General features: G+C 42.1%; 1 protein-coding gene across 5 annotated transcripts in view; it reads right to left on the bottom strand.

Annotated features, from left to right (window-relative positions):
- The window catches only part of ST7L (suppression of tumorigenicity 7 like), a 270999-nt gene that overhangs the window by 38052 nt on the left and 213147 nt on the right, over positions 1–19800 (bottom strand). For all 5 annotated transcript variants that reach the window (XM_082248423.1, XM_082248425.1, XM_082248424.1 and 2 more), the window contains one exon: positions 17273–17412. In XM_082248423.1, coding sequence (XP_082104549.1) covers positions 17273–17412 — 140 coding nt within the window. The remainder of the gene's footprint in view (positions 1–17272; positions 17413–19800) is intronic.

Raw genomic sequence — 19800 nt, 5'->3', positions numbered from 1 at the left:
GAACCAGGCGGGCACCGCTCCAGACAGAACCCCTCTCCATCGAAATGGGAGGCTTTCGGCCAGGAGGAACGCTGCAAGTCGGCCCAAGACCCAGTTGTATGCAACCCCACGAGGTGATTAACTTGCAGGCCAGCACCTGTCCAGTGGGCCTATGTTGCGGCCGACCTAGCGCGGAGCTGAGGTCTGCACGCACTCCCTGGCCAGACTGGGGTGACCACTGGATCTAAATTATACAACCTGTCGCCCAGTCTGGCAGTTGATTGTAGATCTCACCGGAAAAAATCCAGGAGAAAAAAAAAACCTATCTAAAAAAATTGCCAGGACCAAAGATCCTATCAAGGAAATAGGTCCCTGCCCCTGACTAGGCAGAAAAAACACTGAGTGGCTATAGCAGAGAGAGGGAGTATACCCCCTGGGACTGCCCATGGGTGTAGCCAGAATTATTTTCTGCCTAGTGTCCAACTCCTGTAGGGGCAGTATAACCCAATGGTTATGAATATCAGGAACTGTGTCCGTCAATGAACGAAAGAGAAATATGGTTTTGCCCTGTTGTTTTTACCACAAATCTGAGGTACTTCCTTGACTTGAATTGGGATGTGGAGGTAGGAATCCCTCATAGCTAAAGAAGCCATGAACACTCCCGGGGTTAGAAGGTTCCTTGTTCTATATATCGATTCCATCTTGAATCTTTTGTATTTTACATACACTGGCTTTTTTTAGATTCAGTATGAGATGATATTTCCTAGACAGTTTCCTTCTCAGAAATATGTGAGAATAAAATCCAACCTTTCTCTGAACTGATCGCATTTTGCATTTCCCCTATTTTACCTATTTCCTGGTATCTTAGGAGGATTTGCTTCCCAGATTGATGAACACTACAGGCACTATAGGTCCACAGAGGCCTGAGTGCTTCTGGTGAGTTGCCAATTTTTTACTTGGCGGTGGACAAGCTACATCAGCACAACTTTGGAAAATAGAAACACCTATCACCTGGCACAATTGATTTAAGGACTTTAAGCACTGATCATATACTGTTTGATTTATATTATTATCCTGAGGAAACATTGGGCACTTACATCACTTATTAAGAAGTGTAATCGGGTGGTGCATGAAGTTTATTTTTTTGCACTTTATCTAATATCTTGTACTTATTTGCACCTATGTTTTGTATACAGCCTGTTGCACATCAACATATATACATTCAGTATACATTGCACTTTAATATCTTTTTGCATTTTTTTTGCACAATTAGCCAACATTTTGATGTTTTGCAAGCACCATTGATTGCACTTATTGCACAAGCACTTCTTATCTATATTTATTTATACTTGCATTATTGTATGTCACATTTAGAGCATGCCTTGACCTACAAACCAGTAGTAGCGCCTCATTGTTTATCTCCATTTTCATTTAAGTTTTTCCACTTAAATTTAACCTGTTGCCGACCGCCTCAAGTACATATACTGCGGCGGTCAGCCCCGGCCAGGCAAAGTGACATATGGGTACGTCACTAGCCTGGGAGCCAATAGCGGGCAGGCACGCGCCGCTGGAGGCGCGCTCCCGCCTCGGCTCGTTCATGGACACCTCCGTGCGTGTGTCACTCGCGATCGTCCGCTGTGAAGGGAGAAAGGCAGGCGGCTAGTGTAAACAAAGCCGCCTGTCATTCTCCCCTGTGTAAAAGCACTGATCTAACGGTCCTGCTATGTAGGACCATTGATCTGTGCTGTTACACACACAGCCACACCCCTGCAAAGTAAGAAGCACGCCCCTAGGGACACACTTAACCCCTCCCTCTCCAATAAAGTTAACCCCTTCCCTGCCAGTGTCATTTTTACAGTAACAGTGCATATGTATAGCACTGATCACTGTAGTAATGTCACTGGTACCCCCAAAAATGTCAAAAATGTCAGTCAAGGGTCCGATCTGTCCGCCGCAATGTCGCAGTCCCGCAAAAAAAAATTGCAGATTCGCCGCCATTACTCGTTAAAAAAAAAAAAACAACAAAAATTACAAAAATCTTTCCCTTAGTTAGTAAACGCAATAACTTTTGCGCAAACCAATCAAAATACGCTTATTGTGATTTTTTTTTACCAAACATAGGTAGCAGAAAACAAATTGGCCAAAAATTTAAAAATTTTTGATTTTTACATTTTTTTGGGAGGGGGGGGGGAATTTAATATAAAAAAATGTGAAAAATATTGTTATTTTTGCAAAATTGTTGCTCTTTTTTTGATTATAGCGCATGATCAAAAAATCGCACAGGTGATCAAATACCACCAAAGGAAAGCTCTATTTGTGGGAAAAAAAGGACGTCAAATTCGTTAAGGCACACGTCGCACGACCGCGCAATTGTTCGTTAAAGTCACGCAGTGCCGAATCGCAAAATACCCCCTGGTCAGGAAGGGGGTAAAATCTTCCGGGGCTTAAGTGGTTAAGGCTGCTCTACATAGGGTATCCAATACCAAGAAAGGAGAGGTGTCATATCCTTTATTTTTGACATTGCGAGAAGAAGGACCCAAGTCTTCCCCCCATCTGGCTGAGTGAGTCAACAAGGGATTTCTTTTGACTGGGAGGGTTTAAAGAGAAAACCTCCTTGTCCTCTTTTTTTACCCCATCCCTTCCTCTGATCCTGATTGTCAGAATCTTTGTTCTGTTTTGTGCTGGTGCCTGAAGGGACGAAAATTCCTCTGACTGTTACTGTTGTCTTCTAGGAACAGGAAAGACCTTTTTCTTATCTGGGGATCTCTCTAGCACGGACTTTTAATTCTTTTCAGAAAAGCAGTTCTCCTGTAAAAGTGGGAGCGCAAAGTTTGGACTTTGAAGCAGTATCGCCATTCCACGACTTCAGCCAGGTTGCTCTCCTTGCTCTTACTGACTCGGGGGAAGCATTGGCGATACAAGCCACTGCTCTGCTTAATGTTGGTAGGGCGTTCAGGATTTCTTCCTTTGGGGGTGTCCCCCTCCAAAAGATTGCGTAGTTGTTTGAGTCAAAGATCTAGAGTATGTACCAAACAGGTAGTAGCCAAAGCCAGTTTAAAATTCACGGAACAGGCTTCCTAGGTTCACCTAAGATACCCTTCAGCCTTCCTATCTATCAGGTCTTTCAGTGAACCTGCATCCTCAAAGGAAAGTTCTGATTTTTTTGAAACACTTGATAACGAAGCATCCAGCTTAGGGCACTTTTCCCAAAGGCTCGTGTCTTCTTTCTTGAACGGGAACCTCCTTTTTAGATATTTTTGGAAATAAGAATCTCTTTTTCTGGATCCTTCTACTCTTGGGGAACAGTTTCTTTTAGCTACGAAAGAATGGGAAAGGTCCAGGCCTGTTTCGTTTGTAGACCTGTATACAAGCGGTCATTGACTGACAATTCTTTGTTTTCCTCCTCCCCTATTTCCAAAGTGTCATAGATGGGTTTTAGTAACACATCTGTCTCTCCTGGCGGGAATAAAAACCTCTGGACTTCACTTGTTTCTTCTTCCTCAAGTTCCCCTTCTTCTGACTCTAAAGCTGAACCAGAGCTTTCTTCCATTTTCTCAAGAGTACCCTGCTCCTGTGTACAGTGGGTACTGGGGCAATAGTTGTTGAACCGGTGCCAGCGCTGGATGTGCTGGGGAGAGACCCTGGATCTGAGGTGTCCTGCACAAGGGGTTTAAATGAATGCAAGTTTTGCATCATTTCGCTCTTCATGGTACCCAAAAAACTTTTAAGAAGAAGCCCTGTCTTGTTTAGGCAGTCCTGGCATAGACTTTTCTTTCAGCTAGAAAATCCCTGCTTACTACAGACTGCACATCTTTTCTTAGGAGTTTCTCCTTGCTGTCTTTTAGATATCAACATTTGTCGTAACACAGGGAACAGAGAACAGCCATCACTCTTGCGGATGGAAAAAAAAAGAACCGCAGTCTAAAAAAACACCCAGTGGTCTCTTACACACCACAAGCAGTATATCAGTGTTCCAGTACCTGATAGCCTGCTATGCTGCTGCTGCGCCTGGGGGCACAGGGGCCCAAACCCCACTTCGTAACCCTGGCACTAGGGGAATAAAAAAATCAGGAGTCCCACTGCCCCCATTTTTCTTACCTCAGGGCCAGTCTGATGGTACCTCCAGACCTGCTTCTCCTCTAGTAGCTGCCTCTATGATGACCTGCCGCCTCCGGAGTGGAAAGCGACACACTGCTCTATAGCCTTTTTAAGAGCAGCCAAGGGTCCTGGTCTGACGCTACCATAGGGAGCAGTGTCTTGGACTCCAGTTCTGGCATGCAGGCCACTGCATTTTCCCCATGGAACAGGGCTGCTGCACTCTTTCTGGCCATCCCAGTGTCACTTCCACCTGCGGTGCCAGAAGCAATGTCATTGCTGCATGTCCACAGTCAATGGGATGTAGGGGATGCAAACAGGACCGGGGGGGGGGGGGTCGGAGATAGGGTACCACACCCAGGAAGACTTACATAAGTTCATAACCTCCTCTGTCAGAGCATCACCATACTGGGGACAAAAATATAGGGAGAGGGGGTCCTTCATATCAGCACCCAGGCCCCCCCACCCCCAGTACAGGGGAACCATGGATGACCCAACCCCGAAGTGTCCCCAGGTGCGCTGCCCGTTACTGGGCTACAACGATTGGGAGGCCCCTGCCACCTAGCACGAAGGCCGGAAAGAAAAAAATAACAAACATGTCCTGCGTTCCTGTCTGGCTGGAGGAAACATATATATTGAGGGGCTGTTGACTGTGGCAGCCTTTTTCACAATGTGGATCATGTGTTTCCTGTGTTAGGTGGGAGGAGCCTCTCTCTCTCTGTAAGCCATCCTGGAAGATGACTTGGGAAAAATATATATAATGTTTGGGAGTTCTGAGTAATTTTCTAGCAAAAAAATTATGATTTTTACATGTAGGAGAGAAATGTCAGAATTGGCCTGGGCTGGGGGTAGTTAATCACTACTGGGTTTGTGACAAACTAGGCCACATAGAGGCCCAAAATTCAATGAGCACCTTCTGGCATTCCAGGGGCATAAATTATACCTCTAATTTCCTGACTACCCATGACATTATGATTATGTACTGACCTGTTATCTTGTGTATCATACAAATCAACCAATTGTATCAAAACCAATGTACTATAATGTACTGTAATAGTAGCCTCTGTACAAGTTGTCAGCGAATTTAGCTTAGTGATGCGTCACTGACAGCAAGTTTCTGTTCCTATAAGCCAAGCAAGCCTAGCCTACTGGTGCATTGTTGCGCCCAGGAATGCCATGTTCACTGGCCAGGAAGTACAGGAGGCAGCAGTAGGGATGAACAAAACAATTCCTGCAGTTCCAGGAGTGCAGTTGTTCACAGGGGATGGCTGGAACGCTGTCAGCCACCCATTCAAGTGAACAGGGGTGCTTGCGTGGGGAATCAAGGGGTTGAAGCAGGGTTAACGTAGGTGGTGAGGAGACAATACAACACATTCTCATTGCCTGTCAAATACTCTCAGAGGAGCGATCCGAACAGGGATTGCTCATTGAGAGCATTGCGCCTGTGAATTAGTCCTCATGGTGACAGTATGACTGATCACTATGGGGATCAGGGATGTTGTACCTGGTGTGACAGTAATATCAGGGACACCCGGACTGACCTGCTGGTGATTAGGGATACTGGGACATGTGTGGCAGTGATAAGGGACGGTGGTATTGGTGTGGCATTGATCAGGGATACTTGGACTGCGGATCCGACTCGCACCTGGCCCTCATCTCACCTGATCGGCTTTGTCTGTGTAAAGAATTTATTGGCCTGGCACCCCAGTCTGTGATCCCCTATACCTGGTAGTGAGCATGCACACGTGGCCATAGATGTGGGAGGACGTACTGGTATGTCTACTTGCATCGGTGCTGTTTCTGTCAAGCTGTACATATAATTTGGCCAGATGTGAAACAGTTAAAGAATTCTTATGAATTATACAGCCTTACCACACTGCAAAGATACACGTGTCACTTCCTAGTTTACTTTTGCATCTTCTAGTGTCACTTCCCCAACTCCAGCCTGCTCGGTGGATAATGAGTCAGCATTATCACCTTTATCAAATAAGTGGGGAGTTGCCCCAGAAAGTTGTAAATCAGGGTTGCCTGGGTCTTGAGATCCATCCTGACTCAGGTATATCTACCTGGGCTGGGAAAAAACAGAGTTAAAGTCCCTTTCTGTCAGTCCCCTTGGATACTATCTGTGCGTGGGAAGACCTATGACTAAGGTTGGGACCTACCTCTATGGGACATCCTGGACAAGTACTCTATCGCCTGGGATCATTAGGCTTTTTCAGTGTAAGTTCTTGAATCCTCCCGTATTCCCCCTTTGCTGTGCTATATTACTGCCCAGAGAATCATTACCCCTTTGCTGTGCCTAGGTGCTACTCCAGTGGACTGTTTATCCATGCTGTGCCATATTGCTGCCATGTGGGCTATCTCCACTTTATGAACCATTAATCCCTGCTATGTCATGCTGTTGCCCTGTAGAATACTTCTCTGTGCTGTGCTCTATTGCCACCCCTCCTGTGTACCAAAGTTCCTCAATAAACATCTGCACGTTGTGTTCTGTGCAATGTGCCTCCATGTGCTCTCTTTTCGATCCTAATTCATCACACTTTGCTTCTTGGATTTGTTGCAGATACAAAATAGAGGTCTTCAGCTGCCTTTCGGTGAATCCAGGCTTCTGGTCTGGTCCTGTATTTTTAAGGAAGGGATTACCTCCAAGGCATACCTGCTCATAATTGTTCATTGCTATATCTATCTATCTCTCTCTCATATATATATATATATATATATATATATATATATATATATATATATATATATATATATATATATATATATATATATATATATATATATATATATATATAGATATATATATATATATATATATATATATATATATATAGATATATATATATATATATATATATATATATATATATATATATATATATATATATAGATATGTCCTAAGATGGGAGCTTTGTTAGCAGTGTTAATTTCTGCTTGTTTGGCTTTCGAATGTTGATTTCGCTATAGTTATAGTCTTTTGACTAAAATGCCATTTTAGTTTCAGTCCCATTTAGTCATCTGCAATTGTTTTAGTTTTAGTCGTATTTTAGTCGACTAAAATCTCCAGTACATTTTAGTCAAATAAAATAATTTTAGTCAATTAAAATCTACTATGTAAATTGTAATGCATTTTTTAAGCATTTCTAACTCATTATATACTCCTGGAGTAAATATCATGTTGTTATTTAGGGTATTAAGGTTTGAACAAACTCACAGATACAGATTTAGCCACTCTGGATGGTCTGAGGAGGCCTGTAATGCTACACCGTGCTCTGGACAGTGGTCTGAGGAGGCCTTTAATGTTGCACAGTTCTCTGGATGGTGGTCTGAGGAGGCCTGTAATGCACACAATGCTCTGAGGAGGCCTGTAATGCTGCAAAGTGCTCTGGACAGTGGTCTGAGGATGTCTGAAATTTACACAGTGCTCTGGACATGGACAGTTTGTGAAGGGCTGTGATGCACACAATGTTCTTGACATGGACAGTTTGTGGAGGCCTGTAATGCACACAGTGCTCTGGACATGGACAGTCTGAAGAGGAGGCCTGTAATGCATTGCACACAGTGCTCTGGACGGTAGTCTGAGGAGGCCTGTAATGCTGCACAGTGCTCTGGATGGTGGTCTGAGAAGGCATGTAATGCACACAATGCTCTGAGGAGGCCTGTAATTCTGCACAGTGCTCTGGACGGTAGTCTGAGGAGGCCTGTAATGCTGCACAGTTCTCAGGATGGTGGTCTGAGGAGCCCTGAAATACACACAGTGCTCTGGACATGGACAGTTTGTGGAGGCCTGTAATGCACACAATATTCTTGACATCGACAGTTTGTGGAGGCCTGTAATGCACACAGTGCTATGGACATGGGCAGTCTGAAGAGGAGGCGTGTAATGCATTGCACACAGTGCTCTGGATGGTGGTCTGAAGAGGCCTGTAATGCTGCACAGTGCTCTGGATGATGGTCTGAGGGGAGGCCTGTAATGCACAGTGCTCTGGGGAAGTGGTCTGACTGTGAGAGGCCTGTAATGCTGCACAGTGTTGGATGGTGGTATCGGGTCTGATGGGAGGCCTCTAATGCACAGTTCCCTGAAAGCTGGTGGTCTGAGGAGGCCTGTAATGCACACACAGTGCTCTGGATGGATGGTGGTCTGATGGGAGGCCTCAGGCCTGTAATTGTAATGTACACACTCAAAGTGCTCTAGTCTGCTCTGCTCTGGATGGTCGTCGGTGTTGTGACTGAGTCATGAGTGGGACTGGGACTCTCGTCAGGAGGCTGCACAGTGCTGCTCTGCTCTGGACGGTCATCTGAGGATTTGGAGGTGGCTTGTAATGCTGGATGCATGCTACAGACTTGACTTGCTGGGAGGTGAAGCAGGCGAAGCTCTGTGGAAACCGGAGGTTCCGAAGGTAAACGTCCCTGCCTCACATTTACGTTTCATTTTCGTTAACGAAAACAGAAATTATTTTCATCATAATTTGCGTCAGTAGATGAAAATGCGGTGTACTTTTCATTTAGCTTTCGTCACTGTAAAAATGCCACTGATGAAAACTTTGACAAAACCTTTTTCGTTGATGAAATTAACACTGTTTGTTAGACTAGAGTTGAGGATCACACTTTGCAGAGGTGCTCGGTGTGGCAGTGTGGGGTATATACAGTATAGTTCCAAATGAAAGCCAAAGAAACCCTCTGCTTTCTGGTATTTTGTTTGTGTGCTGAGATTTTTTTGTATTTTACCTAATATATTGTATAAAAGGACTCAGTCCCTTCAAAGTGGATCTGAACTCAAAAAATGAAGGTGTACTGTACTATGTTATAAGACACATTTAGAAATGTTATTCATGCCCAAGCAGTACTCTGAAACATTTACTCTTTGTCCTAAATTCCTCCAGAAAAATAGTGGTCCACTGGTATATGAAGGTGCCTAGGTACTTCTGTGACTACAGTTGTATATTTACAATATGATATCTGAGGCATTGCTGTCTTAAACATAGTGCAGAACAAAAAAATGGTAAGTCAGTAACGAGGGAAAGGTCAGCTGCAAGCAAAGCTTCAATACCTCTGTGTTTGTGTCTGTACCAGTTTGAAATATTTCTCATCACTACTTGTTCTGACAGTAATAAAAACCCAGAAGAGGCTCTAACCTTTCCCTGATTTATTTAAAATTAAATTACACTTTTGGTCTAGTAGTTAAAGCCTTAAAAGGTTAGTCCACTCAGTGTTATATTTTAGTAATTGTTGGATTCTGGTGGGTCAAGCGAAACTTTGTCACCTAAGGTTTCTCAGCGAAATCTCCCTACCATCATTTTCCAGTTATGTTTTATTGTAAATACAGTAAAAGTGTAAAATGTATCCACCGAACAAAGCATGTTCTAGCGCCTCCTGTTGCATTGTCTATATAGATTATATAAAATACATAGCAAATCCAACAGGGTATTTCCCCTGATACAGTACATGTGCAGACCTCAGAACTCAAGAACAGATATCTTACCAGCAGAGTCTCTGAGAGATATAAAAAAATTGTTGAGTGGTTTACCTCTCCAGCACCTATCAAAAACTCTAATGCCAGGCCTGGGTGGACTGACCTAAATACATAAAATATGCATTTAATAAGAATTATCCATTGACCGCTTCTACGTATTTGGGTTCTTTTTTTACATTTTTTTACCCTTTTTGAAATGCTATATGATTTTTATTCATAAATTGCAAGGTAGTTAAGTAAAAGCAGAGCTGTTAAAATGAAACCACATAAGATATAGGTTACATGTCCTAAAGCAGTGTAACAAATGTGACCAATTCTATAGAAAAAAAGTGAACATAGTACAAAGGAAAAGTATCAGTTACCAGAGTGGTCTACATTACTTGTGCTTTAAATACATGAAATTAGCCGATACAACCGATAAGAAAAAAATTCATCAGTACATTTGCACTCCTAACCTACAAATGGAAGACATAACACAAGACAAGACAGACATCTAATCATTGCATGTACAGATATGGCCGCAGCTGTGAGCCTGTCCATGTGCCTTTCCCACTCAGACAGACAAAAGACAGTGTTTATAGAGAAAACTAAATTGATTGTAAGCAGGGTTTGTTTAGGGGGCTTGGAAACTACCAGTTTATCTTGGCAATAGTATATGTAAGGAATTTTGCTCTGTTTGATATATGTTTATATCCCATGCTACCTATTTCTCAAGAATGTTTTTACATTTAATTCTAATTGTCATGCTCTTAACCTCTTCTCCACCACCGAGTATGTGTCTTAATGTAATAAAAGTACTATACGTTTTCTTTTTTATTTTGCTTAGAGGACTGCTGTGTGATTAGCCGAAGCTAATGGCAACTTTTTGATCAAAATCAGGGTTTGAAATGAACCCCATTCTAGCTGTACAAAGTAAGCGCATAGACCATGGGTGCATCAGACATGGCCGTGCCAGATAACAGAACTGCTGGTCTCTGAACCTTTATTTTACGCACATCTGAAAGAACGCGTAGTCCTAGAGGAACTGATGGAGAAGATAGCTAAGCCCATGCTTACAATTCAGCCAGCAAGGGACTGCAGAGGAATTAATCACAGCCATGTCCAACTGCATTTTTTCACTTAACGCATAGCAGAAGTTTGGAGAAAGGAGGCCCCTCTGCCAGGCCTGCAACTGCTTTGACAAAAATTAGTACACAGATCCAGGAAGAAATATGTTTTGTTAATTTAACCCCTCCAGGTGCAAAACGATATTTAAAAGCTGTGGTTAATCTTTACTGGGCTTTAAAAATAGCTTTATTACATAACAAATCGTGTTGAAAAAAGTTCTCTTAAATACTGTGCATGAAGTTAATAAAACAGGCTCGAAAAAGACAAGGCATGCAGACTTTAGAAAACAGTCTACGTGCTGCTATATTTTGCTGATTTGCACAGCTCAGCTATGGCCTTCATTTTCACAATGGCATCATACATGTTTTGATCTTCTATGTGCAATAAAATGGTACATCCATCCAAAAATTACAGCAAGGTGGGGATATACAGTGGGTACGGAAAGTATTTAGACCCCCTTAAATTTTTGACTCTTTGTTATATTGCAGCCATTTGCTTAAATCATTTAAGTTCATTCTTCTTCCTCATGAATGTACACATAGCACCCCATACTGACAGAAAAACACAGAATTGTTGACATTGTTGCAGATTTATTAAAAAAGAAAAACTGAAATATCACATGGTCCTAAGTATTCAGACCCTTTGCTCAGTATTTAGTAGAAGCCCCCTTTTGATCTAATACAGCCAGGAGTCTTTTTGGGAAAGATGCAACAAGTCTTTCACACCTGGATTTGGGGATCCTCTGCCATTCCTCCTTGCAGATCCTCTCCAGTTCTGTCAGGTTGGATGGTAAACGTTGGTGGACAGCCATTTTTAGGTCTCTCCAGAGATGCTCAATTGGGTTTAAGTCAGGGCTCTGGCTGGGCCATTCAAGAACAGTCACGGAGTTGTTGTGAAGCCACTCCTTCGTTATTTTAGCTGTGTGCTTAGGGTCATTGTCTTGTTGGAAGGTAAACCTTCGGCCCAGTCTGAGGTCCAGAGCACTCTGGAGAAGGTTTTTGTCCAGGATATCCCTGTACTTGGCCGCATTCATCTTTCCCTCGATTGCAACCAGTCGTCCTGTCCCTGCAGCTGAAAAACACCCCCACAGCATGATGCTGCCACCACCATGCTTCACTGTTGGGACTGTATTGGACAGGTGATGAGCAGTGCCTGGTTTTCTCCACACATACCGCTTAGAATTAAGGCCAAAAAGTTCTATTTTGGTCTCATCAGACCAGAGAATCTTATTTCTCACCATCTTGGAGTCCTTCAGGTGTTTTTTAGCAAACTCCATGCGGGCTTTCATGTGTCTTACACTGAGGAGAGGCTTCCGTCGGGCCACTCTGCCATAAAGCCCCGACTGGTGGAGGGCTGCAGTGATGGTTGACTTTCTACAACTTTCTCCCATCTCCTGACTGCATCTCTGGAGCTCAGCCACAGTGATCTTTGGGTTCTTCTTTACCTCTCTCACCAAGGCTCTTCTCCCCCGATAGCTCAGTTTGGCCGGATGGCCAGCTCTAGGAAGGGTTCTGGTCGTCCCAAACGTCTTCCATTTGAGGATTATGGAGGCCACTGTGCTCTTAGGAACCTTAAGTGCAGCAGAAATCTTTTTGTAACCTTGGCCAGATCTGTGCCTTGCCACAATTCTGTCTCTGAGCTCTTCAGGCAGTTCCTTTGACCTCATGATTCTCATTTGCTCTGACATGCATTGTGATCTGGAAGGTCTTATATAGACAGGTGTGTGGCTTTCCTAATCAAGTCCAATCAGTATAATCAAACAGAGCTGGACTCAAATGAAGGTGTAGAACCATCTCAAGGATGATCAGAAGAAATGGAAAGCACCTGAGTTAAATATATGAGTGTCACAGCAAAGGGTCTGAATACTTAGGATCATGTGATATTTCAGTTTTTCTTTTTTAATAAATCTGCAACAATGTCAACAATTCTGTGTTTTTCTGTCAGTATGGGGTGCTATGTGTACATTCATGAGGAAGAAGAATGAACTTAAATGATTTTAGCAGAATGAACTTAAATGATTTTAGCAAATGGCTGCAATATAACAAAGAGTGAAAAATTTAAGGGGGTCTGAATACTTTCCGTACCCACTGTAGATCTCAGTTGGGTAAATTTATGTACACCGTATGGCTTTACGGGAAATCTGTGCTAACAGGAAAATGTGAGCTGCCACAGCCGATCATCTTTGAAATGTTAGTTGCCTTGCCTAGCTGTCTATACATTAAATACTTTTTATATCACTGACCGCAGAAGCAGGCAGCCAGTAAAGTTAGTTTGAGTTTAGAACTCCTTATCACCCATCAGAAACTCCCTCCATTTGTACTTTGTTATAATATTGTCTTTACCATCGCTATCTGGCCAATTATTCATGTTGCTATGCTTATACTTTTAGTCATCCTTTCATTTGACTGGATGTGTTCTTCCTTGTGTGCCCTATGTCTCAAAAACGACATGTTTTCACTGTACTTTATCAATAACATTTTTGAACAAGAGAACTCACTATGGCAGGCAGGCAACTAGTATTTTCTTAAGATGAGATATGCATTGGAAATCTCAATACCTTGGCAAAGATTCCTAACTAAAATGTACTGTATTGCCAAACTTTTTTGCGTTGAACAGAGTGCTGAGGATGGGTTTAGAACCCTTGTTGGTTTTTAGTACATAGTTCGGTTGAAAAAAGTCCACTGCGTTCAACCAATAGTGTCTCTGTTAGGGAGATTCACACTCCTGTAGACCATTCTCGATAGGACTGAAATGGGAGGAAAAATCTCAAATTTCGACTTGTTACCACAACAGCAATAGAATGGAAATCTCACAATAGACACACTTGTACTGGTGACAGCCAAGATTAACTGGACTCCCCAAAAAAAAAAAAAAAAAAAAAAACTTTGGCTGCTTTATACACCTGATCTCTGACACTGTGCCCTGCAAAATCATTGCTCAGAATCTCTACCACCTCTCTTTTTGAGGGCTGAATGCCCACCACCATATTCAACCCTTTTCCTGTAAGCTCAGAGTAATAAAGCTCCGGCCTCCACTCTGGGCTCAGCATCTCCACCTCATTACATGGTGACTCTCGACTCTCTCTGCAGCATTAGAGATCTGCACAATGCTAGAGAAAGAAGAGAGCGAAGAGGAACTCCATCTTTTAACCCTTATCCTCTATCACAACAAAATTATATTTTATGTATGCAGCCTTGAACAATTTTACTACATTAAGGCTGCCCAAAGCTGGAGGAAGAAGAGGTGAAGAGGAAAGTGATGGCATCAAAAAGGGTTGAACACTCCAGGAAAAAAAGCCTTTTTCCAAGGCTGCAGTATGACATGGCAAACAAGGGCTGAACCACAAGCATTAGGTTGGGCTTTACCTCTTTTCAGCAGGGCACTTTACAATTGGATGGACTTATTATGCTGCTTTTCACCTGTGCAACACAAAATGTATCCTCCAAATAGAGACAGAGGATTTGCAGCGCAGGATACAAGCAATCCCTGGGAGCCATGACCTCGGTCTAAGGTCTTTAGGTATCTCTGAAGGGGGATGGAGGGGGGTGCCATCCATTAGATCACCTAAAAAGGGGCAAACAGGATAAGTGTACTTTGAAAGTGCTTATGTACTCTGAAAGTGCACTTATCCTTTAATGGATCATGCACTGCCCCCCAAAACTATTTTCTGATGAAGTGCAGCCAGACATTTTTTATGGCAGCAACTGTGGGGTGATGAGGCCCCCACACAGTTTGCAAAGACTGCAGGGGGGGGGGGGGCGGTTACTCAAAATGCCATGTAGCCCAGAACCAGTGGCACGTGCATAGGAATGGCCTTGAGTAGATTGAGTAGACAACTGGTCCTCTTCATAGGTTATGTGACACAAATTTCCTTTCTAAATCTATGGATTATTAGGGACAATTGTAGGCTAGAAACACGTACATACTGGAAAAAAACAGCAGCAGCAACCCTTTTAAGAGCGGATAGTCATCACCCAAAATCTTTGATTGATGGAATTCCAACAGGACAGTTCCTCCGTATATGTAGAAATTGCACAAAGTTGGATGATTTTTTAGATGGAGGCTAAATAAAATTGGTACTAAAGGGTACAATTTTTTTTTTTTTTTAAATAACAGACATGTTATACTTACCTGATCTGTGCAATGGTTTTGCACAGAGCAGCCCCGATTCTCCTCTTCTCTGATCCCTGATCTTCTCTGATGCTTGCTTTGAGGGCATTCATGCGTGCTTGCTCCCGAGCTTCGCTGTGTGTCCATAAGACACACAGAACAGGGGTCGGCTCTGCCCACCGGTCTCTCTTTACTAGCTGTGATTGGATTGACATTGGTCATTCTGAATCTCAGCCAATGAGGAGGCAGAGAGCTGGAACAGCTCTCGTGCACATTATTGGATTGAGATCGGGCTCAGGTATGTATTTAGGGGAGGCTGCCCATTATGCCAATTCAGTACTGACAAATACAAGCGGAATGTGGCAGCCCCATACATTTTGACAAAGTAACCTACACCACTTTGCTGAAACGCACTGATGTGAGAGCGTTTTGATGTCACTGGGGGCCATGCCTCCCAGCCGTGGTGGAATGTCCGAGTGACGGTAATACATCAAGAGTGGTGACTGATGGGAGGAGGATGCAGCAAACAGGCCAGCAATACCTCTGTATGGCTAAGTACAGCCACTATAATTTTCCTTTACGGGATGTGGAAAACTGAGAGTAACCTGGCTGGCTCAGAGACTTAAATGCAAGTTTGAGTTCTGAAGCAGGTGCATCTGCATCTCGCTTTGGCTGTGTGATTTCACATTAACTACAGGCATTACACCAAGCACAGTGATTTCAAATAGAACGGTTTACTGGATTTAGTCAACAAATGAGATCTTCACTTGCACTTTTTCTTGAGAAATCTGTCTGCATGGCCATCTTTTTTCTTCCATTCATCTACTCTTATGTTTCATAGCTGTTTATTTCTTACCGTAAAATGACTTCTGCTGCACTCTTAACAAATACCGCACTCTGGCTTGCTTTAATGTAAGTAAGTGTTGGGGGTAGTTGTATAATTATTTGGTAATTAGGATATTTATGCGATTTTTCGTACTAAAAAATTTTTCAGACAAACTCTGGTATATTACTACTGAGTATATGCCAATTGTTTTGTTTTTTTTGTTTTCCTAACATGGTCGCTGTTTGGGCTTTAATGTCTGTTCCTTTTCTTTTGTATAAGTAGGTGTAAAATCCACAAGGCAACACAATAAAGGAGTAACAGCCCTTTAAGAAGAAAACCACCAACAGTGCAAAGCGCAGCAGGTTCCTAACTGTGGAGAGTACTCACTGTGGGCATCAGTTTACCCACTGACTTCAAGTGGTTTGGGAACTGTGGATCAGGGCAAAGCATCAGTCATGTTAACGCAATGCGGAGGAGCAAGAAAGCACTACAGGTACAGCATGCTGGAAATCGCTAGCCGTTCAGAGAGGAAGAACCTCCCACTTTCTGTACCCAGAAAAACTTCCTGTGCCTGGAACAGGAAGTGACCAAGGCAAAGTAGTAGCACACAGAATAGCAAACATCAAAATGGCAGGTGCCCTTTAAACTCCTCCCAGAAGTCGGCAACCCCAGACAACATCCACTGGTGTCCCCCAATAAAAAAAACATGTACTAATTAAGAAAAAAAATGCTATATGAAGCACCATCATGTCCTCCACATTACCTATGCCCAAAAAATGTTAGTGTTTTTACAACCTATTTACCCAGGGGGAAGGCATACGGCCTCGAGAATGATGATTCCGTACCCTGTCAACCCAGAAAAAGGAGTACTGTGACAAGCAAGTCAGGGACCCACTGGTCATATGCAGGTCTGTCCCTAGGTTGTCTTTTGATTTTTAGTTGAACGTAGCATCCTACTCCTGCAGATGGCACAATACCCAACAGTAACAATCAAAATGAGAGCTGTGCCCTCCAATGAACGAAAAAGAAGCCCATATCTCTGCCAGTATTCACTTGGAAGACATGTGGGAAAAATATAAATAATGGCAAAAAGAAAGATAAACAAATATATTAAGTTAACAACTATCACTGCATGTAATAACCAAATATAGTAATCAGAATACTATTTTTGACAACAGTGTCGATTTGCACTGATTTCAGTGAGTGAACCGACTCCTAGGCCTGAAATATGAGAAAGACCATTGTTTAGCACTAAAGAACAGGGAGCAGCGACTTAATATGTAACAGGCCAAAATGGCTGCCCCACCTTTATAAATAATTGTTAAATATTAAGCACAATTAACATCAGGCCTTTTTATCTAGAGAACACTTTATATGCTACACATGGCCTGAAGCATTGTATTTGAGCTTTCAATTTAAGGCACGCATTATCATAAATAAATACCTGATCTTGACAAATGAACATTCCTAACCTAACCCCAAAAAAAAAGGGTGAGTGCCATCTGAAAGTAAAAGTCAAATAAGCGTAGTTGGAATCATTTTGTTTTTCATTATCTGCAATGATACACACATTGTAGTAAAGAATAACAAGCAAAGAAACACAGAGTAACAATAATGGCTTCAAGTAAATATGTGACAATAGAATGGAATATTAATAAAATAAGCTATTAGCCAATTACCGTTCTTGCAAAAACTCCCATGAGATCTGGAAACTGATGTGTAAGAAGTGCCAACATTGCAGTAAAGGAGCACAGACCAGCTGTGAAGTGAATAAAGAAAGGCAGCTCTTTCTTTGGGTAAACAGAAACTTCATGGAAAGCTGAAATGGATAACAGAACAATGTATTAGAAGCTAAGGTGCTTTTAAAGTAGTAATGTGCAGCATTTCTACATACTTGTAATAGTATAACCAGGTTATGGCAAGGTGAGGTAAATCAAAACACCATCCACTGAACCAGTAGGAATCCAAGTAGAGTCTTCTTCACACAGGAGGTATCTTCATATCATTTGCTTTCACAAATACAAACAACAAGGTATGTATTCTTCATGATTTGCCTGGCTCTGCCAATAATCGTAAAATGAAGAATAAACCCCTATTATTTGGGGGGGATTTGTGATTGAAGTCATACAGCTACATCCTGATTCAAGTAGGCTTTTATTGTGCTTTGTACTGGCATAAAGGAGGACTTTTTGTTTTTTTTTTCAGTCCACCTCCCCGTAAGCGGTCCTATTATACTGTCCTGTTGGTCCTTAAGCCCTCATCCAAAGAACCCATGGTCCCTATACATGTAACCAACAAACCTGAAACAGCTGTATGCTGTTTGTACTAAATGGCTCTATATTATTATTAGGCTGCATCTGGGCTTTTAATTGGTTTAGGAGGCAATGGGAAATGGCCCATGGCCGTTTATCTGTCCGCTATCCTAAAAAATACACAGATAAAATTAAATAGATAAAAGCATGGAGCTGCATTAAGTGATTTTACTGAGTAGCAATGTCATTTTGAAGTGATCAACAAAATCCACTTTGCTCCCAGCTTAAATCATTTTTTCCTTTGACAGGGTAAATCAAATTGGTTAGAATATAATTGTTTCCAATAAGAAAACACCTCTGGATTAGAATCATTCAATATAAACAGGAAGGTATCTATAAAAAAAATGTGTAAAGTATAAAACATTTTTACTGAACCGACTAAAAAAATAAATAAACAAATAAAATAAAGAGTTAGCAGCCGTTTAACCAAGAAACTTAATCAAGCAATAGGAAAAATCTACAAAATATTTTTGTCTTGGCAATCAGTTACCAATCAACGTTTGTGTTAATTATTTAAAGTAGAATTCCAGATTTCATTTGACTTGATAGTTAATATGTACCAATTTTTATTACACTACTATGCGGGCGCTGTATGCATTGTACCACACTATTGTATAGCTTTAGCTACAAACAGTATGCATGTGCAGGGCTGCTTTTAGAAATCGAGGGGCCCCGTACAGACTACCTGGCAGGGCCCCTCCAAGAAAATTTTAAAGATATATTTAGCTAAAATTACAACAATATCACTATTAGCAGACACAAATATAACATAACTCACATAATTCCTGCTAAATCTAAAAAAAAAAAAAAAAAATGATGTTAAATAAAAAAGTTGAGATGAGAAAAATATACAGGCTGGGCAGTTGGAGCTCAGTGATCAGAGAGACAGAGAGAGAGAAACAAAGTTACAATTTACAAATAAACTCCTGAGCAGAGATAAGTGCTGGGGGGGCACACAAGGGAGGAGGATTAGTGAGGGACAACTGTCTCTTTCTCAACAGATAAAAGCTGATAGCAGGGAGAGGGACAGATCAGATTCAGGTGCTGGAGGAAGATTTCTGTATTTGTTGTTCATCACTAATCCCCCTCTCTGTGTGGGCCCCCCTGTGTGCTCCGGTCCCCTACAAGAGGGCTGGTGTTCCCCCCCCCCTATCAGCGGCCCTGTGCATGCATTCTGGCAGCAGTAAAAGTGACTTTCCATCAGCTGCTGGATCAAAATAGTCAGCCTGAATGCTTCTCTACCTTTCAGGAGAAGCCCTGTATTTTTATCAATGAATATTGGGCTTCTTCTGATTGGTCAAGGTGGGCAGATCATTTTACAATTTCCACCTCCGTCAATCAGAAAGAGCCTTGTATCTACTTATAAAATAAGAAGCTTCTCCTGAACGATGGAGAAGCATTCAGGCCGATTCTATTTTTATCCCGATTCAATTTTTCTCCCGTAGAAGACAGAAAGTCACCTGTACTGCTGTGAACCATGGTGCTGCATACTGTTTGTAGCTAATGCTACAGCAGTATGATACAGAGCAATGGCAGTGTAAATATTTGATTAAGTAACAATGGATTACAAGTTATAAATTGAGAGGACAGATAGATGGACAGTTGTGGCAATGAAGAATCCAGCAACTCCTCTCAAATTTATAGTTTTGCAGAACTTTCTGGTTTGGAAAAATGGCCCGTCAAAAGCACACACATTTACCATCAATCACTATGTGACTGTATCAAGTGTGATACCAGAAAACACACCGAAAGCATCAGTACTTGGCAGTCTTTACAACTATCTTGGTGTGTTTAGGTTAGAGTGCATCATTCTCAATTATATAACGAAAATAATTACAGTGAAAGTAAAAAGAATTTCGTGTATTTGTGTTGGCCGTTTAAGGCAAATGGTTTAA

The sequence above is a fragment of the Pelophylax lessonae genome, assembly GCF_965119305.1.
Source record: "Pelophylax lessonae genome assembly, chromosome: 2".
In the NCBI taxonomy this organism is placed as follows: domain Eukaryota; kingdom Metazoa; phylum Chordata; class Amphibia; order Anura; family Ranidae; genus Pelophylax; species Pelophylax lessonae.
This window is presented reverse-complemented; position numbering and strand designations above follow the sequence as displayed.